Below are 16,701 nucleotides of genomic sequence, written 5' to 3'. Positions count from 1 at the left end.
GTAGAGAGAAAAAGTCAAGGCCAGTGTTGAAAAAAGCACTTTTTAATTATAAACCGTATTGCTTGTTACATATTCCATTCATGAGAGAAATGTGCAACATTAAGAGCCAAGGCATAGAATTAGAGATTAAGGTTTTCACCCAGAATCACATTTTAGATCAGCGTTCCAATAATAAACTGATGACAGAAATTGAGAGTTGGACTGTCTCCTAAATGGCCCCCTATCCCCTATATAGTTAACTACTTTCACCCATAGCCATATCAGGCCATTTAGTAGTGTACTATATTGGGAATAGGGGACCATCTGGAACGTAATATTGATTTTACATTGTGTTTTGCTTGTTTTAACTTTACTTAAAATATATAAACCATAAATGTTTCTCAATTAAAAAATAAACCGATTGCATATGTGTTCACCCACAATACCTGCAAGACGAATAAACCCAAATCATAAAATATAAAAAGAAAAATACATAAAACCATTACAATTAACAAATATTTATCTTGTATATAGTTACATTTGCTTTTTTTTTCAATTATTTTTTAAAATAGCAACTAGAATCAATCTGGTCTTTGCACTCATTCAAATCTTGCTAATTTAATTTTATGCTCCGCCCCTCTTTAGTCCCACATTCCCATTGGATTCCACTCCCACATAATTTCCTGTATCAGTTCTAGGTCTATATCTGGTTACAAGACAACTATTTACATTTTTCTGAGACTGACCATTTGTAGTGTTGGATTGGCATGAAAATAATCAAAGGAACCAAGAACCGCTTTTACCCCTAGTGCTTTAATCTACTCAGAAAATATCTACATCTTACTCTGCACTGAGAATAATAATGCTGTCTACGGTACTAAAGGAACTCTGTCTGGGGGAAAACAACCAGGTAAATGTGTCCTCTCCCCTCTTAGTGTTCTGTGGTCTCCATGGACACCAGCCAGGCCAGCAGGGTAGATGGACACCCAGGCGTAGGTTCAGTAGGCTGGAACACGCCAGTCTGATGAGGAATGTATGGCACTAGAATGGTTCTCTCTGTTCCATATGCAGAGCATCAATCATATCAACTCTATACATTCCATTGTGTTATTATGCGGAACACAAAAAAATAAAACTGTTCTAAACATTCCATTTGGATGCAATGTTCTGGAATGTTGCTGCTAGTGAATGATATCCCCAGGGCAAACCCCCATCCCACCTTAAAAACACCAATCAACGAACGAGGCACTCCAGTTAGCCATAAGCCACACAGACGTAGTTGAAGGCGATCACATATTTACACATTCATATATATATATAGAGATTTGCAGATTGAAAGAAATGCAGTCACTGGATCAACAATCAAATCTGTGGTTTCTCCCATAGCTTCAGGAGAACCATTAGAACCAGAGGGAGTTGAGAAAGGGGGTATAACAATGACGCTAAAGAGCCACACAGACAGAAATGTATTGAATAGAGCCAAAACGGTTCACTGGTCTATTATACACGGCTGAAAATCATAGAAATATACTCTGCAGAACAGACTATCAACAATGTTCTGTGACGCAAGACCCATGTGTAAAATGTTAAAGTGGTCGTCAACCTACTTACTTTCCCACAATCCTTTGCCACAACACTGCCCAATGGCACACCAGTGCCTGTCTGACATCACCCAATGATGTCATATACACTATAACATCACAACAGATGGCTCTGAGAAGAGAAGTAGTGTTCAGAAAGACTCTGTAGTAGAAAGTTACTGCAATAGTGGTGTGTAGTTTGGCACCTGTTCATCAGTGTAGTCAGAACCACAACTCAGCAATCACACTTCAAACAAAGACCAAAGCAACACCGGCAGTAGATCAACAAACATTGATTCTTTGTTGGGAAACAGAAGTTAAGTGGTAATTAGTTATCACAAGAAAAAAAAAAAACATTGACCGGAAATCTTCACAATCACTTCTAGAAATGCAGTTTTAACCATTCCAGTAAAAAAGGGGGTTTGTCAGTTTAAGTTCAGTTACAGTTTGAATCCCATTCCAACAGTTCCCTTTTGATTAGCTTTGCTACTGTGGTGGTGAACGTTCCCAGTTCCCAGATGAAGTCACAACTGTCCCTATTGTGGTGGGAGGAGTTAGTAAATTAGAAGTGGTTTATGTCATAGTAGTGTGGACAGGTAGAAGAGGGATGTCAGGAGGATGTCAGTCATAGTAGTGTGGACAGGTAGAAGAGGGATGTCAGGAGTCCATAGTGTTCCTTTAGTGGCTAAAAGTCTGTCTGAATAGAGGAATGAGGGAGAGCTAGGGAGGGAGAGATAGTGAGGTGAGGAAGGCTGAAGGTCATGCAAGTGGCTTATGTCACAGAACCCGAGAGATAAGAGGGAAAGAAGATTAAGAAATCGAAAGATAGAGAGAGGAAAAAGAGAAAGAAAAGAGAGAGACAGAAGGAGAGCGAGTCCAGTCCTAGTGGAGTCAGTGGTCCCTCAGTGAGTGTCCAGAGGTTCAGCAGGGGCAGTAGGCCGGTAGAGGCTGCTCTCTTCTAGTGATGCACACTATCAGTTTCTCTGTGGGAACACCAGGACAGAGAGAGAGACAGAGACAGAGAGAAGGGTTACTACCATGTGCATTTGTTGTAAGAGTGCAACTCATAAACCAGCCGTATAAACGTAAAGGATTGAGAGGACACAGAGCCTGCTAGTGAAGACAATATCAGTCACAGCCTAAACATTACCAATCAATACATGACACAGACAACATGAACACACACAGCCTAAACATTACCAATCAATACATGACACAGACAACATGAACACACACAGCCTAAACATTACCAATCAATACATGAGACACACAGACAACATGAACACACACAGACGCTTGAAAAGAGATCAAACACACACAAGACAGAATTCCATATGTATACAGACATGAAACAATGAAACAAACATCAAGACACAAGATCAACAACATACTACATCAAACATACAAATCCCCAGCAGAGGGAGCAAGAAAAACACCAATACAATGGAGAGAGAGAGAGAGAGAGGTTAGTCAGGCCATGCGGTTTAGTGAGAGAGGCAGGTGTTCAGTCGGTGGACACACATACCATGCGCTCACATGCAGTGTGTGAGGGGGTGTGGCCTAACCGTCATAAGAGTCCATGAGAGGAACAGAGTCCCGCCTCTCCTCATACAGCCCTCCCTGAGAGGGGGAAGAGAAGGGGGAGGACAGGAAGAGAGAAGGGGGGGGGAGAAGAGGGAAGAAAGGTGGTGGGTTAAAGCAGAGTGAGAGAAAAAAGAGAAAGAGAGAAGGGTGTGTTCAGAATGAACAATATGAAAACCAGAAGAATCAGATAATAGAGAGAGGGGGGACGAGAGAGAGGAAGAGAGAGAGAGAGAGGGGAAGAGAGACAGAGGGGAAGAGAGAGTGTTGATAAAGTGGGTTAGGGTCAGAAGTTAAGTGAGAAAAGAAGCTAACCACTGTAGTGAGACATGCGAGAACATGCTCTGTGTGTGTGTGTGTGTGTGTGTGTGTGTGTGTGTGTGTGTACCTGTGCTGTGTCTTTGTCAGCAGGCTCGAGTGTTCCATCCAGAGTGTTCTTCCTCCCCCTCTGGTCCAGTGTGGAGTAGGCATCTGGAAGACAGCCAAGGCCTGTTAACAACTGTGTGTAGGCGTGTGTGTGTGTGTGTAGGTGTGTGTGTGCACAGACATACCTGGTCCCATATCATTTAGTGGAATCATGTCTCTCTTGTCTCCTCCTGACAAACAAACACAGTCACAGGATGAGAGACAGCTAGTGTGTAGGGTATAGTGTGTGGTCAGAGTGTGTGGGTCATAGTGTGTGGGTCATAGTGTGTGGGTCATAGTGTGTGGGTCATAGTGTGTGGGTATAGGCCAGTGGTCGGGGATTGTAGTGAGGTGACTGGAGTCCCCACAAAAACAAATACAGCTTTTTTGGTTTTAATTAAGAGTACAGATTGGGAGAATATACAAACTCTGAGAAATGTCATTTTGTGTAAATGTGTTTATCAGAGAGATGAAAATGTAATGAATAAAAGGTTGATGTAAAAACCAAAATTGACAAATTTCAGGGTTGTGTCATTAGATTGGTGGTGGGGTGGGGGTTGTGACATTAGATTGGTGGTGGGGTGGGGGTTGTAACATTAGACAGGTGGTGGGGTGGGGGTTGTGTCATTAGATTGGTGGTGGGGTGGGGGTTGTGTCATTAGATTGGTGGTGGGGTGGGGGTTGTGACATTAGATTGGTGGTGGGGTGGGGGTTGTGTCATTAGATTGGTGGTGGGGTGGGGGTTGTGTCATTAGATTGGTGGTGGGGTGGGGGTTGTGACATTAGATTGGTGGTGGGGTGGGGGTTGTAACATTAGACAGGTGGTGGGGTGGGGGTTGTGTCATTAGATTGGTGGTGGGGTGGTGGTTGTGTCATTAGATTGGTGGTGGGGTGGGGGTTGTAACATTAGATTGGTGGTGGGGTGGGGGTTGTGTCATTAGATTGGTGGTGGGGTGGAGTTTGTGTCATTAGATTGGTGGTGGGGTGGGGGTTGTAACATTAGACAGGTGGTGGGGTGGGGGTTGTAACATTAGACAGGTGGTGGGGTGGGGGTTGTGTCATTAGATTGGTGGTGGGGTGGGGGTTGTGTCATTAGATTGGTGGTGGGGTGGGGGTTGTGTCATTAGATTGGTGGTGGTTGTAACATTAGATTGGTGGTGGGGTGGGGGTTGTGACATTAGATTGGTGGTGGGGTGGGGGTTGTAACATTAGACAGGTGGTGGGGTGGGGGTTGTGTCATTAGATTGGTGGTGGGGTGGGGGTTGTGTCATTAGATTGGTGGTGGGGTGGGGGTTGTAACATTAGATTGGTGGTGGGGTGGTGGTTGTAACATTAGATTGGTGGTGGGGTGGGGGTTGTGTCATTAGATTGGTGGTGGGGTGGGGGTTGTGTCATTAGATTGGTGGTGGGGTGGGGGTTGTGTCATTAGATTGGTGGTGGGGTGGGGGTTGTGACATTAGATTGGTGGTGGGGTGGGGGTTGTGTCATTAGATTGGTGGTGGGGTGGGGGTTGTGTCATTAGATTGGTGGTGGGGTGGGGGTTGTGACATTAGATTGGTGGTGGGGTGGGGGTTGTAACATTAGACAGGTGGTGGGGTGGGGGTTGTGTCATTAGATTGGTGGTGGGGTGGTGGTTGTGTCATTAGATTGGTGGTGGGGTGGGGGTTGTAACATTAGATTGGTGGTGGGGTGGGGGTTGTGTCATTAGATTGGTGGTGGGGTGGAGTTTGTGTCATTAGATTGGTGGTGGGGTGGGGGTTGTAACATTAGACAGGTGGTGGGGTGGGGGTTGTAACATTAGACAGGTGGTGGGGTGGGGGTTGTGTCATTAGATTGGTGGTGGGGTGGGGGTTGTGTCATTAGATTGGTGGTGGGGTGGGGGTTGTGTCATTAGATTGGTGGTGGTTGTAACATTAGATTGGTGGTGGGGTGGGGGTTGTGACATTAGATTGGTGGTGGGGTGGGGGTTGTAACATTAGACAGGTGGTGGGGTGGGGGTTGTGTCATTAGATTGGTGGTGGGGTGGGGGTTGTGTCATTAGATTGGTGGTGGGGTGGGGGTTGTAACATTAGATTGGTGGTGGGGTGGTGGTTGTAACATTAGATTGGTGGTGGGGTGGGGGTTGTGTCATTAGATTGGTGGTGGGGTGGGGGTTGTGTCATTAGATTGGTGGTGGGGTGGGGGTTGTGTCATTAGATTGGTGGTGGGGTGGGGGTTGTGACATTAGATTGGTGGTGGGGTGGGGGTTGTGTCATTAGATTGGTGGTGGGGTGGGGGTTGTGTCATTAGATTGGTGGTGGGGTGGGGGTTGTGTCATTAGATTGGTGGTGGGGTGGGGGTTGTAACATTAGATTGGTGGTGGGGTGGTGGTTGTGTCATTAGATTGGTGGTGGGGTGGAGGTTGTAACATTAGATTGGTGGTGGGGTGGGGGTTGTAACATTAGATTGGTGGTGGGGTGGGGGTTGTAACATTAGATTAGTGGTGGGGTGGGGGTTGTAACATTAGATTGGTGGTGGGGTGGTGGTTGTAACATTAGATTGGTGGTGGGGTGGTGGTTGTGTCATTAGATTGGTGGTGGGGTGGAGGTTGTAACATTAGATTGGTGGTGGGGTGGGGGTTGTGTCATTAGATTGGTGGTGGGGTGGGGGTTGTAACATTAGATTGGTGGTGGGGTGGGGGTTGTGACATTAGATTGGTGGTGGGGTGGGGGTTGTGTCATTAGATTGGTGGTGGGGTGGTGGTTGTGTCATTAGATTGGTGGTGGGGTGGTGGTTGTGTCATTAGATTGGTGGTGGGGTGGGGGTTGTGTCATTAGATTGGTGGTGGGGTGGGGGTTGTAACATTAGATTGGTGGTGGGGTGGGGGTTGTGTCATTAGATTGGTGGTGGGGTGGGGGTTGTGTCATTAGATTGGTGGTGGGGTGGGGGTTGTGTCATTAGATTGGTGGTGGGGTGGGGGTTGTAACATTACATTGGTGGTGGGGTGGAGGTTGTAACATTACATTGGTGGTGGGGTGGAGGTTGTAACATTACATTGGTGGTGGGGTGGAGGTTGTAACATTAGATTGGTGGTGGGGTGGGGGTGGTAACATTAGATTGGTGGTGGGGTGGGGGTGGTAACATTAGATTGGTGGTGGGGTGGGGGTTATGTCATTAGATTGGTGGTGGGGTGGGGGTTATGTCATTAGATTGGTGGTGGGGTGGGGGTTGTGTCATTAGATTGGTGGTGGGGTGGTGGTTGTGTCATTAGATTGGTGGTGGGGTGGGGGTTGTGTCATTAGATTGGTGGTGGGGTGGAGGTTGTGTCATTAGATTGGTGGTGGGGTGGGGGTTGTGACATTAGATTGGTGGTGGGGTGGGGGTTGTGTCATTAGATTGGTGGTGGGGTGGGGGTGGTAACATTAGATTGGTGGTGGGGTGGTGGTTGTAACATTACATTGGTGGTGGGGTGGAGGTTGTAACATTACATTGGTGGTGGGGTGGAGGTTGTAACATTAGATTGGTGGTGGGGTGGTGGTTGTAACATTAGATTGGTGGTGGGGTGGTGGTTGTAACATTACATTGGTGGTGGGGTGGAGGTTGTAACATTACATTGGTGGTGGGGTGGAGGTTGTAACATTACATTGGTGGTGGGGTGGAGGTTGTAACATTAGATTGGTGGTGGGGTGGGGGTTGTGTCATTAGATTGGTGGTGGGGTGGGGGTGGTAACATTAGATTGGTGGTGGGGTGGGGGTTATGTCATTAGATTGGTGGTGGGGTGGGGGTTGTGTCATTAGATTGGTGGTGGGGTGGTGGTTGTAACATTAGATTGGTGGTGGGGTGGTGGTTGTAACATTAGATTGGTGGTGGGGTGGTGGTTGTAACATTAGATTGGTGGTGGGGTGGTGGTTGTGTCATTAGATTGGTGGTGGGGTGGGGGTTGTGTCATTAGATTGGTGGTGGGGTGGGGGTTGTAACATTAGATTGGTGGTGGGGTGGGGGTTGTAACATTAGATTGGTGGTGGGGTGGTGGTTGTGTCATTAGATTGGTGGTGGGGTGGGGGTTGTGTCATTAGATTGGTGGTGGGGTGGTGGTTGTGTCATTAGATTGGTGGTGGGGTGGGGGTTGTAACATTAGATTGGTGGTGGGGTGGTGGTTGTAACATTAGATTGGTGGTGGGGTGGGGGTTGTGTCATTAGATTGGTGGTGGGGTGGGGGTTGTGTCATTAGATTGGTGGTGGGGTGGTGGTTGTGTCATTAGATTGGTGGTGGGGTGGGGGTTGTAACATTAGATTTGTGGTGGGGTGGGGGTTGTGACATTAGATTGGTGGTGGGGTGGGGGTTGTGTCATTAGATTGGTGGTGGGGTGGGGGTTGTAACATTAGATTGGTGGTGGGGTGGGGGTTGTGTCATTAGATTGGTGGTGGGGTGGGGGTTGTAACATTAGACAGGTGGTGGGGTGGGGGTTGTAACATTAGATTGGTGGTGGGGTGGGGGTTGTAACATTAGATTGGTGGTGGGGTGGGGGTTGTGTCATTAGATTGGTGGTGGGGTGGGGGTTGTAACATTAGATTGGTGGTGGGGTGGTGGTTGTGTCATTAGATTGGTGGTGGGGTGGGGGTTGTGTCATTAGATTGGTGGTGGGGTGGAGGTTGTAACATTAGATTGGTGGTGGGGTGGGGGTTGTAACATTAGATTGGTGGTGGGGTGGGGGTTGTGTCATTAGATTGGTGGTGGGGTGGGGGTTGTGTCATTAGATTGGTGGTGGGGTGGGGGTTGTGTCATTAGATTGGTGGTGGGGTGGGGGTTGTGTCATTAGATTGGTGGTGGGGTGGGGGTTGTAACATTAGATTGGTGGTGGGGTGGGGGTTGTGTCATTAGATTGGTGGTGGGGTGGGGGTTGTGACATTAGATTGGTGGTGGGGTGGGGGTTGTGACATTAGATTGGTGGTGGGGTGGGGGTTGTGACATTAGATTGGTGGTGGGGTGGGGGTTGTGACATTAGATTGGTGGTGGGGTGGAGGTTGTAACATTAGATTGGTGGTGGGGTGGAGGTTGTAACATTAGATTGGTGGTGGGGTGGGGGTTGTGTCATTAGATTGGTGGTGGGGTGGGGGTTGTGTCATTAGATTGGTGGTGGGGTGGGGGTTGTGTCATTAGATTGGTGGTGGGGTGGGGGTTGTGTCATTAGATTGGTGGTGGGGTGGGGGTTGTGACATTAGATTTGTGGTGTGGGTTGTGTCATTAGATTTGTGGTGTGGGTTGTGTCATTAGATTTGTGGTGGGGTGGGGGTTGTGAGATATTCTAGGGGGGGGGGGGGAATGGGGTCCCCACAGAAAACCACTGAATACAACAGCTATAGGCTATTCAGAGCCATGGTCTGGTCCATCAGCTGTAGTTACATAGACCAGAGACCAGAGACCTGTGGCAATCAAACATGGATCCAACCCAGACCCCAGGGACAATTTTACACTCACACACTTAGTTCCAGAGTCAGGTCTCAGATATTGGGGTAGACCTGTGAAGACCTCAGTGTGTGTGTGTTGCTAGATGTTATTGTCTGTCTCACCCCTGTCTATGAGCGGCAGCGTACTGTCTTCATATCCTCCGTTGACCCGGGGCTGGGTGCTGTTGGGAGGGTTGAGGTTCACCATGAAGTCAGTCTTCTTCCAGCCATCCTTCTCCAGGGTCTTCCTCAACTCCTTATAGCCCCAAACTAACTGGAGTATCAGCCCTGCACCACGCACCTCTCGCTCTGACCGGTTCCTATCAGGAGACAGAACTAGAGGACTCAGAGAGAGAAACAGCATCAAACAGAGGTGATTCAAATACACCCCCAGTCTACCCCAGGGGAGGTCAACCACGCACCCCCGGGGGGAGGTCAACCACGCACCCCCGGGGGGAGGTCAACCACGCACCCCCGGGGGGAGGTCAACCACACAGCCCCAGTCCACCCCGGGGGGAGGTCAACTACACACCCCCAGTCCACCCCGGGGGGGGGGGGGGGTCAACTACACACCCCCAGTCCACCCCGGGGGGGAGGTCCACTACACACCCCCAGTCCACCCCGGGGGGGAGGTCCACTACACACCCCCAGTCCACCCCGGGGGGGAGGTCCACTACACACCCCCAGTCCACCCCGGGGGGGAGGTCCACTACACACCCCCAGTCCACCCCGGGGGGGAGGTCCACTACACACCCCCAGTCCACCCCGGGGGGGAGGTCCACTACACACCCCCAGTCCACCCCGGGGGGGAGGTCCACTACACACCCCCAGTCCACCCCGGGGGGGAGGTCCACTACACACCCCCAGTCCACCCCGGGGGGGAGGTCAACTACACACCCCCAGTCCACCCCGGGGGGGAGGTCAACTACACACCCCCAGTCCACCCCGGGGGGGAGGTCAACTACACACCCCCAGTCCACCCCGGGGGGGAGGTCAACTACACACCCCCAGTCCACCCCGGGGGGGAGGTCAACTACACACCCCCAGTCCACCCCGGGGGAGGTCAACTACACACCCCCAGTCCACCCCGGGGGAGGTCAACTACACACCCCCAGTCCACCCCGGGGGAGGTCAACTACACACCCCCAGTCCACCCCGGGGGAGGTCAACTACACACCCCCAGTCCACCCCGGGGGAGGTCAACTACACACCCCCAGTCCACCCCGGGGGAGGTCAACTACACACCCCCAGTCCACCCCGGGGGAGGTCAACTACACACCCCCAGAGCACCCCGGGGGAGGTCAACTACACACCCCCAGTCCACCCCGGGGGAGGTCAACTACACACCCCCAGTCCACCCCGGGGGGAGGTCAACTACACACCCCCAGTCCACCCCAGGGGGGAGGTCAACTACATCTCTGGAGGGACGTGGCTCTTTTGGTTTTTCTTTTCATTTAGTGTCTAACTGATCAGTAAAAGGGAGAAACCCTGCAGGCCCTCAGCCCACCAGAGACTAAGTTTGACCCTCCTGTTCTACATCATCCTTACTGATGGATAGACACACATGCACCTCTTTTTGTCACACACACACACCAGCTTACCCGTCCTTATTGATGAGCACCAGTCTCTCGATGCCCTGCGAGGCTCTGAGGATCTTGGCAGCGTCCAGGCTGGAGCCCAGAACCTCATGAAGGGTGCTCAGTACAGACACCACCGTCTCCTCTGACAGAGCCCTCACAGGCTGGCTCTGACCCCCACCAGGCAGGTTGGATACCAGGTGTGGAACTGCATGTTTACCTACAGAGACAAGAGGTAGAGATATATAGCTATAGTATTTACTAACACAGGTCAGCTCAAAGAGAGTGCGAGAGAGGGAGAAAGAGAGGGAGTGGTAGAGAGAGAGAGAGAGCGAGAGTGAAATAGGGAGAGGGAAAAACAGTTCCACAGAAACAGGACTAACCGAGCAGGTCTCTGTTGCGAGCGTCGATAGCCAGGTTCCTCAGAGCTCCAGACATGGCCCTGACCACCCGGTCGTTACCATGGGCCAACAGCTCTGTCATCATGGGAAGACCCTTCTCCTGACGCAACAATGCACGGATATACCGCCCATACTGAGACACAGAGGGGGAATACATACAGGTCAATGGTTATTCTAGTGTATCTGCGTTCAGGAAATGGACAGACTGTTTTGAGTACTAGACTGTGGTTTAATAAGGGTCTAGAAAGGCGGTGGTTTGTGATTATACTGTGGTTGACTTACAGTCCAGGTGTAAAGGGTTTCTGTTAGAGGTCAAGTAAGGAGGCTGAAAGGGATGTGTGGACCCAATGGTGGTTGTGTTAAACTGACAGGCAGTGGGGTATCAAGGTGTGTGGTGGTGTTGGGCCTGGTGGTGTTTGGATTAAACTGACAGGCAGTGGCGTATCAAGGTGTGTGGTGGTGTTGGGCCTGGTGGTGTTTGGATTAAACTGACAGGCAGTGGCGTATCAAGGTGTGTGGTGGTGTTGGGCCTGGTGGTGTTTGGATTAAACTGACAGGCAGTGGCGTATCAAGGTGTGTGGTGGTGTTGGGCCTGGTGGTGTTTGGATTAAACTGACAGGCAGTGGTGTATCAAGGTGTGTGGTGGTGTTGGGCCTGGTGGTGTTTGGGTTAAACTAACAGGCAGTGGGGTATCAAGGTGTGTGGTGGTGTTGGGCCTGGTGGTGGTTGTGTTAAACTGACAGGCAGTGGTGTATCAAGGTGTGTGGTGGTGTTGGGCCTGGTGGTGTTTGGGTTAAACTGACAGGCAGTGGGGTATCAAGGTGTGTGGTGGTGTTGGGCCTGGTGGTGTTTGGGTTAAACTGACAGGCAGTGGGGTATCAAGGTGTGTGGTGGTGTTGGGCCTGGTGGTGTTTGGGTTAAACTGACAGGCAGTGGGGTATCAAGGTGTGTGGTGGTGTTGGGCCTGGTGGTGTTTGGGTTAAACTGACAGGCAGTGGGGTATCAAGGTGTGTGGTGGTGTTGGGCCTGGTGGTGGTTGTGTTAAACTGACAGGCAGTGGCGTATCAAGGTGTGTGGTGGTGTTGGGCCTGGTGGTGTTTGGGTTAAACTAACAGGCAGTGGCGTATCAAGGTGTGTGGTGGTGTTGGGCCTGGTGGTGGTTGTGTTAAACTGACAGGCAGTGGCGTATCAAGGTGTGTGGTGGTGTTGGGCCTGGTGGTGTTTGGGTTAAACTGACAGGCAGTGGCGTATCAAGGTGTGTGGTGGTGTTGGGCCTGGTGGTGTTTGGATTAAACTGACAGGCAGTGGCGTATCAAGGTGTGTGGTGGTGTTGGGCCTGGTGGTGTTTGGGTTAAACTGACAGGCAGTGGGGTATCAAGGTGTGTGGTGGTGTTGGGCCTGGTGGTGGTTGTGTTAAACTGACAGGCAGTGGCGTATCAAGGTGTGTGGTGGTGTTGGACCTGGTGGTGGTTGTGTTAAACTGACAGGCAGTGGCGTATCAAGGTGTGTGGTGGTGTTGGACCTGGTGGTGGTTGTGTTAAACTGACAGGCCGTGGCGTATCAAGGTGTGTGGTGGTGTTGGACCTGGTGGTGGTTGTGTTAAACTGACAGGCAGTGGCGTATCAAGGTGTGTGGTGGTGTTGGGCCTGGTGGTGTTTGGGTTAAACTGACAGGCAGTGGCGTATCAAGGTGTGTGGTGGTGTTGGGCCTGGTGGTGGTTGTGTTAAAACTGACAGGCAGTGGGGTATCAAGGTGTGTGGTGGTGGTGTGGTTGACTCACGGTCCAGCGTCCGGCACACAGGTTCTGCACAGCTCCGGCGGAGGCTTCCAGCACGGTGGGGTTCTTACTCTCCTTCAGCAGAGAGGTGTAGACACGCACCACCTCCGGCTGGAACAACAACTCATAACCTGGACGGACACACACACACACACACACACGGAGGGAGAGGTGTTAGAAACATGTAGACACGTCTCCTTGTCTTCTCCTTTTCACCTGCACTGTTGCTGCATTCATAAATCTGGGGGGGGGGGGGGGGGGTCACTTTGTACGGTCATCCAACTAGGAATTCCAAGTCAGAAACTCGGGCCTCCTCATAGACCTCGGAGTTTCAGACCTGAAGATCACTGACATGATTTGACCTCGTTTCCCAGTTGTCTTGAAAGCACCATGAGTGAAAACAATGTGATGGAAGCTCATCAGGCTGGCTTAGCTGTCGCCTGGTCACTTGTTTCAGATCAGTACAATAGAGGAGTGGACAGGAGAAACATCATATTCCAGTCTGCATGATGCCACTTTATACTGTGTTACCTTTGGCAGGTGTAGTCCTCTTTGGAATGTCAATCATATCTGCTCCGTCCTCATTTCTCCCTGCAACAGAACATCAGAACACTCAGGAAGATGCAAAGAACACTCAATAACCCCCCGCCCACACTGCGGTGCTCTAGAACCCCCTGCCCGCTATGGTGCTCTAGAACCCCCTGCCCGCTATGGCGTTCTAGAACCCCCTGCCCGCTATGGCGCTCTAGAACCACACACCTCTGTGAGCCACTGAAAAAGCCGCTAGGTAGGAGCACACATGCTAACACACACTCTCTCTCACACGCTGCACACTGCCTCTCTTACACACATCGTCCTCTAGGAGACGGCAGAGAGCATGACAATGACACATCATTAGCCAGTCCTAATCAATGCTCTAACCAGCAGACAAGCAGAGGTCAGAGAGTCAGAGCTTACCTTTAGAACACCAGTCATCTGTTCCACAGCAGAGAGAAGGAGAGCAGAACGAGGGAGGAATAAATGATAGGAGGAGAGAGGAAGATGATTTGAGTCAAGCGAGAACAGCAGCAGTGACCCAGCCACCCAGACACCTCCTCCACCAAAGCACCAGCATTGATCACATGTAGGATTAGAAACTATCGCAGAAAACACACACTAACATGCACGCCAGCACAAAGACAAACCATCAAAAACAAAATGTCTGTTCACAAATAGAGAAACAAATCATTTCCATCAGACAGACAGACATCAGACACACAGACATTAAGGAGTGAGACTGAACATTCTTTAGGATGGGGGTAAATAGTATTCAACATCCCAGGCCTACCACTGGTTCTCTGCTGTCTCTCTTTCCTGCTACACTGTCACTATACTGTGTACACACACACACTACAGTCAACAACTGCATCACTCTCACTCTGCCTTCCTTCCACTGACAGATAATATAAACACTCTCTCACACACAAACCAGACAGACAGACAGGCACCCGCGCACACGAGAACACACACACACTGACCTTTGCCCCTGCGGGAGCTGAAGCGGTTGGTCTTTCCAGTGGAGGGGGCGGGGCCCTGGTTGAGGGACATGGCTTCCTGGTAGCGCTCAGCGCCCGGCACCTCCCGGTGAACCTAAGGTCAAGTCAAGTTTAAAATCATACAGTATAATATTGCTTATTTAAAGACATGCTGCAAAACGTTGGTGCCTACTAAGTATTTTCTTTACACCTCCGGCTTTGGGCTGATGTGTCAACATGTTGTTCATACATAATCTAGGAGCAGAATTACTGTCTTACATCAATTAGCCACAAAATCCCTAGTTTGAAAGCAACTTTTTCTGGGAACTATACTGCTTCATTTTCCCCCGTGTGGGTCAGCCCCCTAGCAATTCAAGTTCTAGCCAGTGAGCTTCAGCCCCTCACCATTTGAGTGACAGCTAGCAAGATGCAGAGTGAGCACTGACATTGTGCGCATATCTATACATATGTGACGTAGTACACCATTTTCAGGGACCACTTTTGGCTCGTGAGCGCTACTTTCAGAACTGTGAACAGTGTTGTCCCGATGGTAGAATTTCGACTTCGATGCGGATACCAGGTTAAGTGTCACAATACTCGATAAAGTACTAAAATAATACCATGGCCAAAGTCACATAATGGCACTTGATCCAGACAGATCTTTGAGGTTTATTTTAAATGTTTGATTTTTGAATGTATGCGTTAATGAATGAATTATACAATCAATTTGACTTCATTTTTTTACTAATCCAACTACATAACATCATGGTAATAATGTATTTGAACAATAAATCTCAATTGATAAACTGGGTAAATCAAGATGTAGCCTAGGTGTATTCACAATGCAGGTGAATGCATATTCAATAGCAGCGTGAGCATGAATTGAGTTAGAGCTTTCTGGCTGATTTCATGGTGCTACAGATGAAAAACAATTGTTTCCCTTCCATTTGGGACTTATTTTATTGTACTGATCAACAACATTTGCGTAGAAGAAGCAATCTCTTATTTTATAAAAGTGTGTCTCTAAGACCCATGACATTATTCACACACACAGCCAGTTCAAGGCTCGAGCAAATAGGATATTGACTGGGACAGACGTGAGGCGGGAGAGACAAAGTGAATGAATAAAGGTTTTGGTCACAATCAGTGTTTCCTCAGAACAGGCTAGTGCTAGCCATGGGGAAGTGGAGCAGGCACCGTGCTCTCACGCCATAAGGGGACCTCGGCTGTGCTGATAAACAAACTCGATCCTCTCTTAATCAGTAGATGACGTGACACTCATTTGACAGAAGCACCAAACGTTTTTTTTTTTATCTAGTACCGAACCGTTTGTCATGTGCTGGTTTTGAAAAAAGTACAGAAGTTTGGGTATACCATGCAACACTAAGAACTACTGGCTAAAAAGTCTACAGAAGTACCAGAGAATCTCTTTAAAGTACAATTCAAAAGGTCACAACACATTACTAAAAGGCAGGATGAAACACTGTAGAAAGAAACAGAAAGGAGAACAATGTGAACTACAACAATACCTGATAGGACAGATTCCTCAGCAGACACATACTGTTCTCTATCAGCTGGAGACAGAGAGAGGGGGCGAGAGAGAGGGGGGAGAGAGAGGGGGCAAGAGAGAGGGGGCGAGGGAGAGGGGGCGAGGGAGAGGGGGCGAGGGAGAGGGGGCGAGGGAGAGGGGGCGAGGGAGAGGGAGGGGGCGAGGGAGAGGGAGGGGGCGAGGGAGAGGGGGCGAGGGAGAGGGGGCGAGGGAGAGGGGGCGAGGGAGAGAGGGGGGAGAGAGAGAGGGGGGAGAGAGAGGGATCAGACGAAGGAAAAGGAGAACTGGATTAAAATACATGCGGACACACAATCAAAGTTCAGGATCACAAGAAAAACAGCAGTGTGTGCGTGCACACCTTGTTGTCCACGTCTTTCAGGTTGATCTGTGATTGGACAATGTACATGAGCGAGTCGACCAATCCTGTGCACTCTCTCAGCTTCCTCCTGGCCTCACTGCGCTCTGAGCTCACGTTCCTGTTTTAGAGAGAGCGGGAGAGAGAGGGGGAGAAGGGGTGTGAGAAAGCAAAAAAAAACAAGCAATACAGAAACAGAGGGGGACAGAATAAAATGGGCAGAGAGAGAGAGAGAGAGAGAGGGAGGAATGAGAGTGGCTACAATCAGTGGCCACATAAGGATTCCAGCACACAACCATTAGTAATAAAACACTGAGTGGTCCTATGTCAGTGTGTTGCTTTCAGAGACTGAAAGACTGAAAGGGTGTGGCCACGTCCCAAAAAGCACCCTTTTCTCTATGTGGTGCACTAATGTTAGGGATGCCCATATAGGGGATAGGGGGCCATTTAGGACGCAGCCTGTGGTTGTTATACTCCAGTATAGTAAGGGGACAGTGAGATCGTAGATCAGGTTACTGGGCCAGTCATTGTGTTGTAGCCTGCCTTTAACAGAGA

At 49.8% G+C, this 16,701-nt stretch overlaps 1 protein-coding gene across 6 annotated transcripts in view; it reads right to left on the bottom strand.

The window, feature by feature from the left end:
• Nucleotides 1–26: 26 nt before the first annotated feature.
• Nucleotides 27–16,701, bottom strand: part of LOC123742403 (catenin delta-1) — a 47,325-nt gene continuing 30,650 nt past the window's right edge. For 3 of the 6 annotated variants that reach the window (XM_082978554.1, XM_082978553.1, XM_082978558.1), the window contains 13 exons: nucleotides 16,150–16,267; nucleotides 15,772–15,816; nucleotides 14,246–14,357; nucleotides 13,686–13,703; nucleotides 13,260–13,319; nucleotides 12,732–12,859; nucleotides 10,934–11,084; nucleotides 10,575–10,770; nucleotides 9,097–9,293; nucleotides 3,692–3,736; nucleotides 3,529–3,611; nucleotides 3,125–3,179; nucleotides 27–2,542 (listed from right to left, as the gene is read on the bottom strand). In XM_082978554.1, the coding sequence (XP_082834680.1) occupies nucleotides 2,481–2,542; nucleotides 3,125–3,179; nucleotides 3,529–3,611; nucleotides 3,692–3,736; nucleotides 9,097–9,293; nucleotides 10,575–10,770; nucleotides 10,934–11,084; nucleotides 12,732–12,859; nucleotides 13,260–13,319; nucleotides 13,686–13,703; nucleotides 14,246–14,357; nucleotides 15,772–15,816; nucleotides 16,150–16,267 (1,270 nt within the window). In that variant the 3' untranslated portion in view covers nucleotides 27–2,480. Of the gene's footprint in view, nucleotides 2,543–3,084; nucleotides 3,180–3,528; nucleotides 3,612–3,691; nucleotides 3,737–9,096; nucleotides 9,294–10,574; nucleotides 10,771–10,933; nucleotides 11,085–12,731; nucleotides 12,860–13,259; nucleotides 13,320–13,685; nucleotides 13,704–14,245; nucleotides 14,358–15,771; nucleotides 15,817–16,149; nucleotides 16,268–16,701 lie in introns of all 6 variants that reach the window. The other 3 variants (XM_082978556.1, XM_082978557.1, XM_082978555.1) reach the window with 3 other exon arrangements.

Source organism: Salmo salar, chromosome 08, assembly GCF_965601325.2.
Source record: "Salmo salar chromosome 08, fSalSal1, whole genome shotgun sequence".
Taxonomy (NCBI): Eukaryota; Metazoa; Chordata; class Actinopteri; order Salmoniformes; family Salmonidae; genus Salmo; species Salmo salar.
This window is presented reverse-complemented; position numbering and strand designations above follow the sequence as displayed.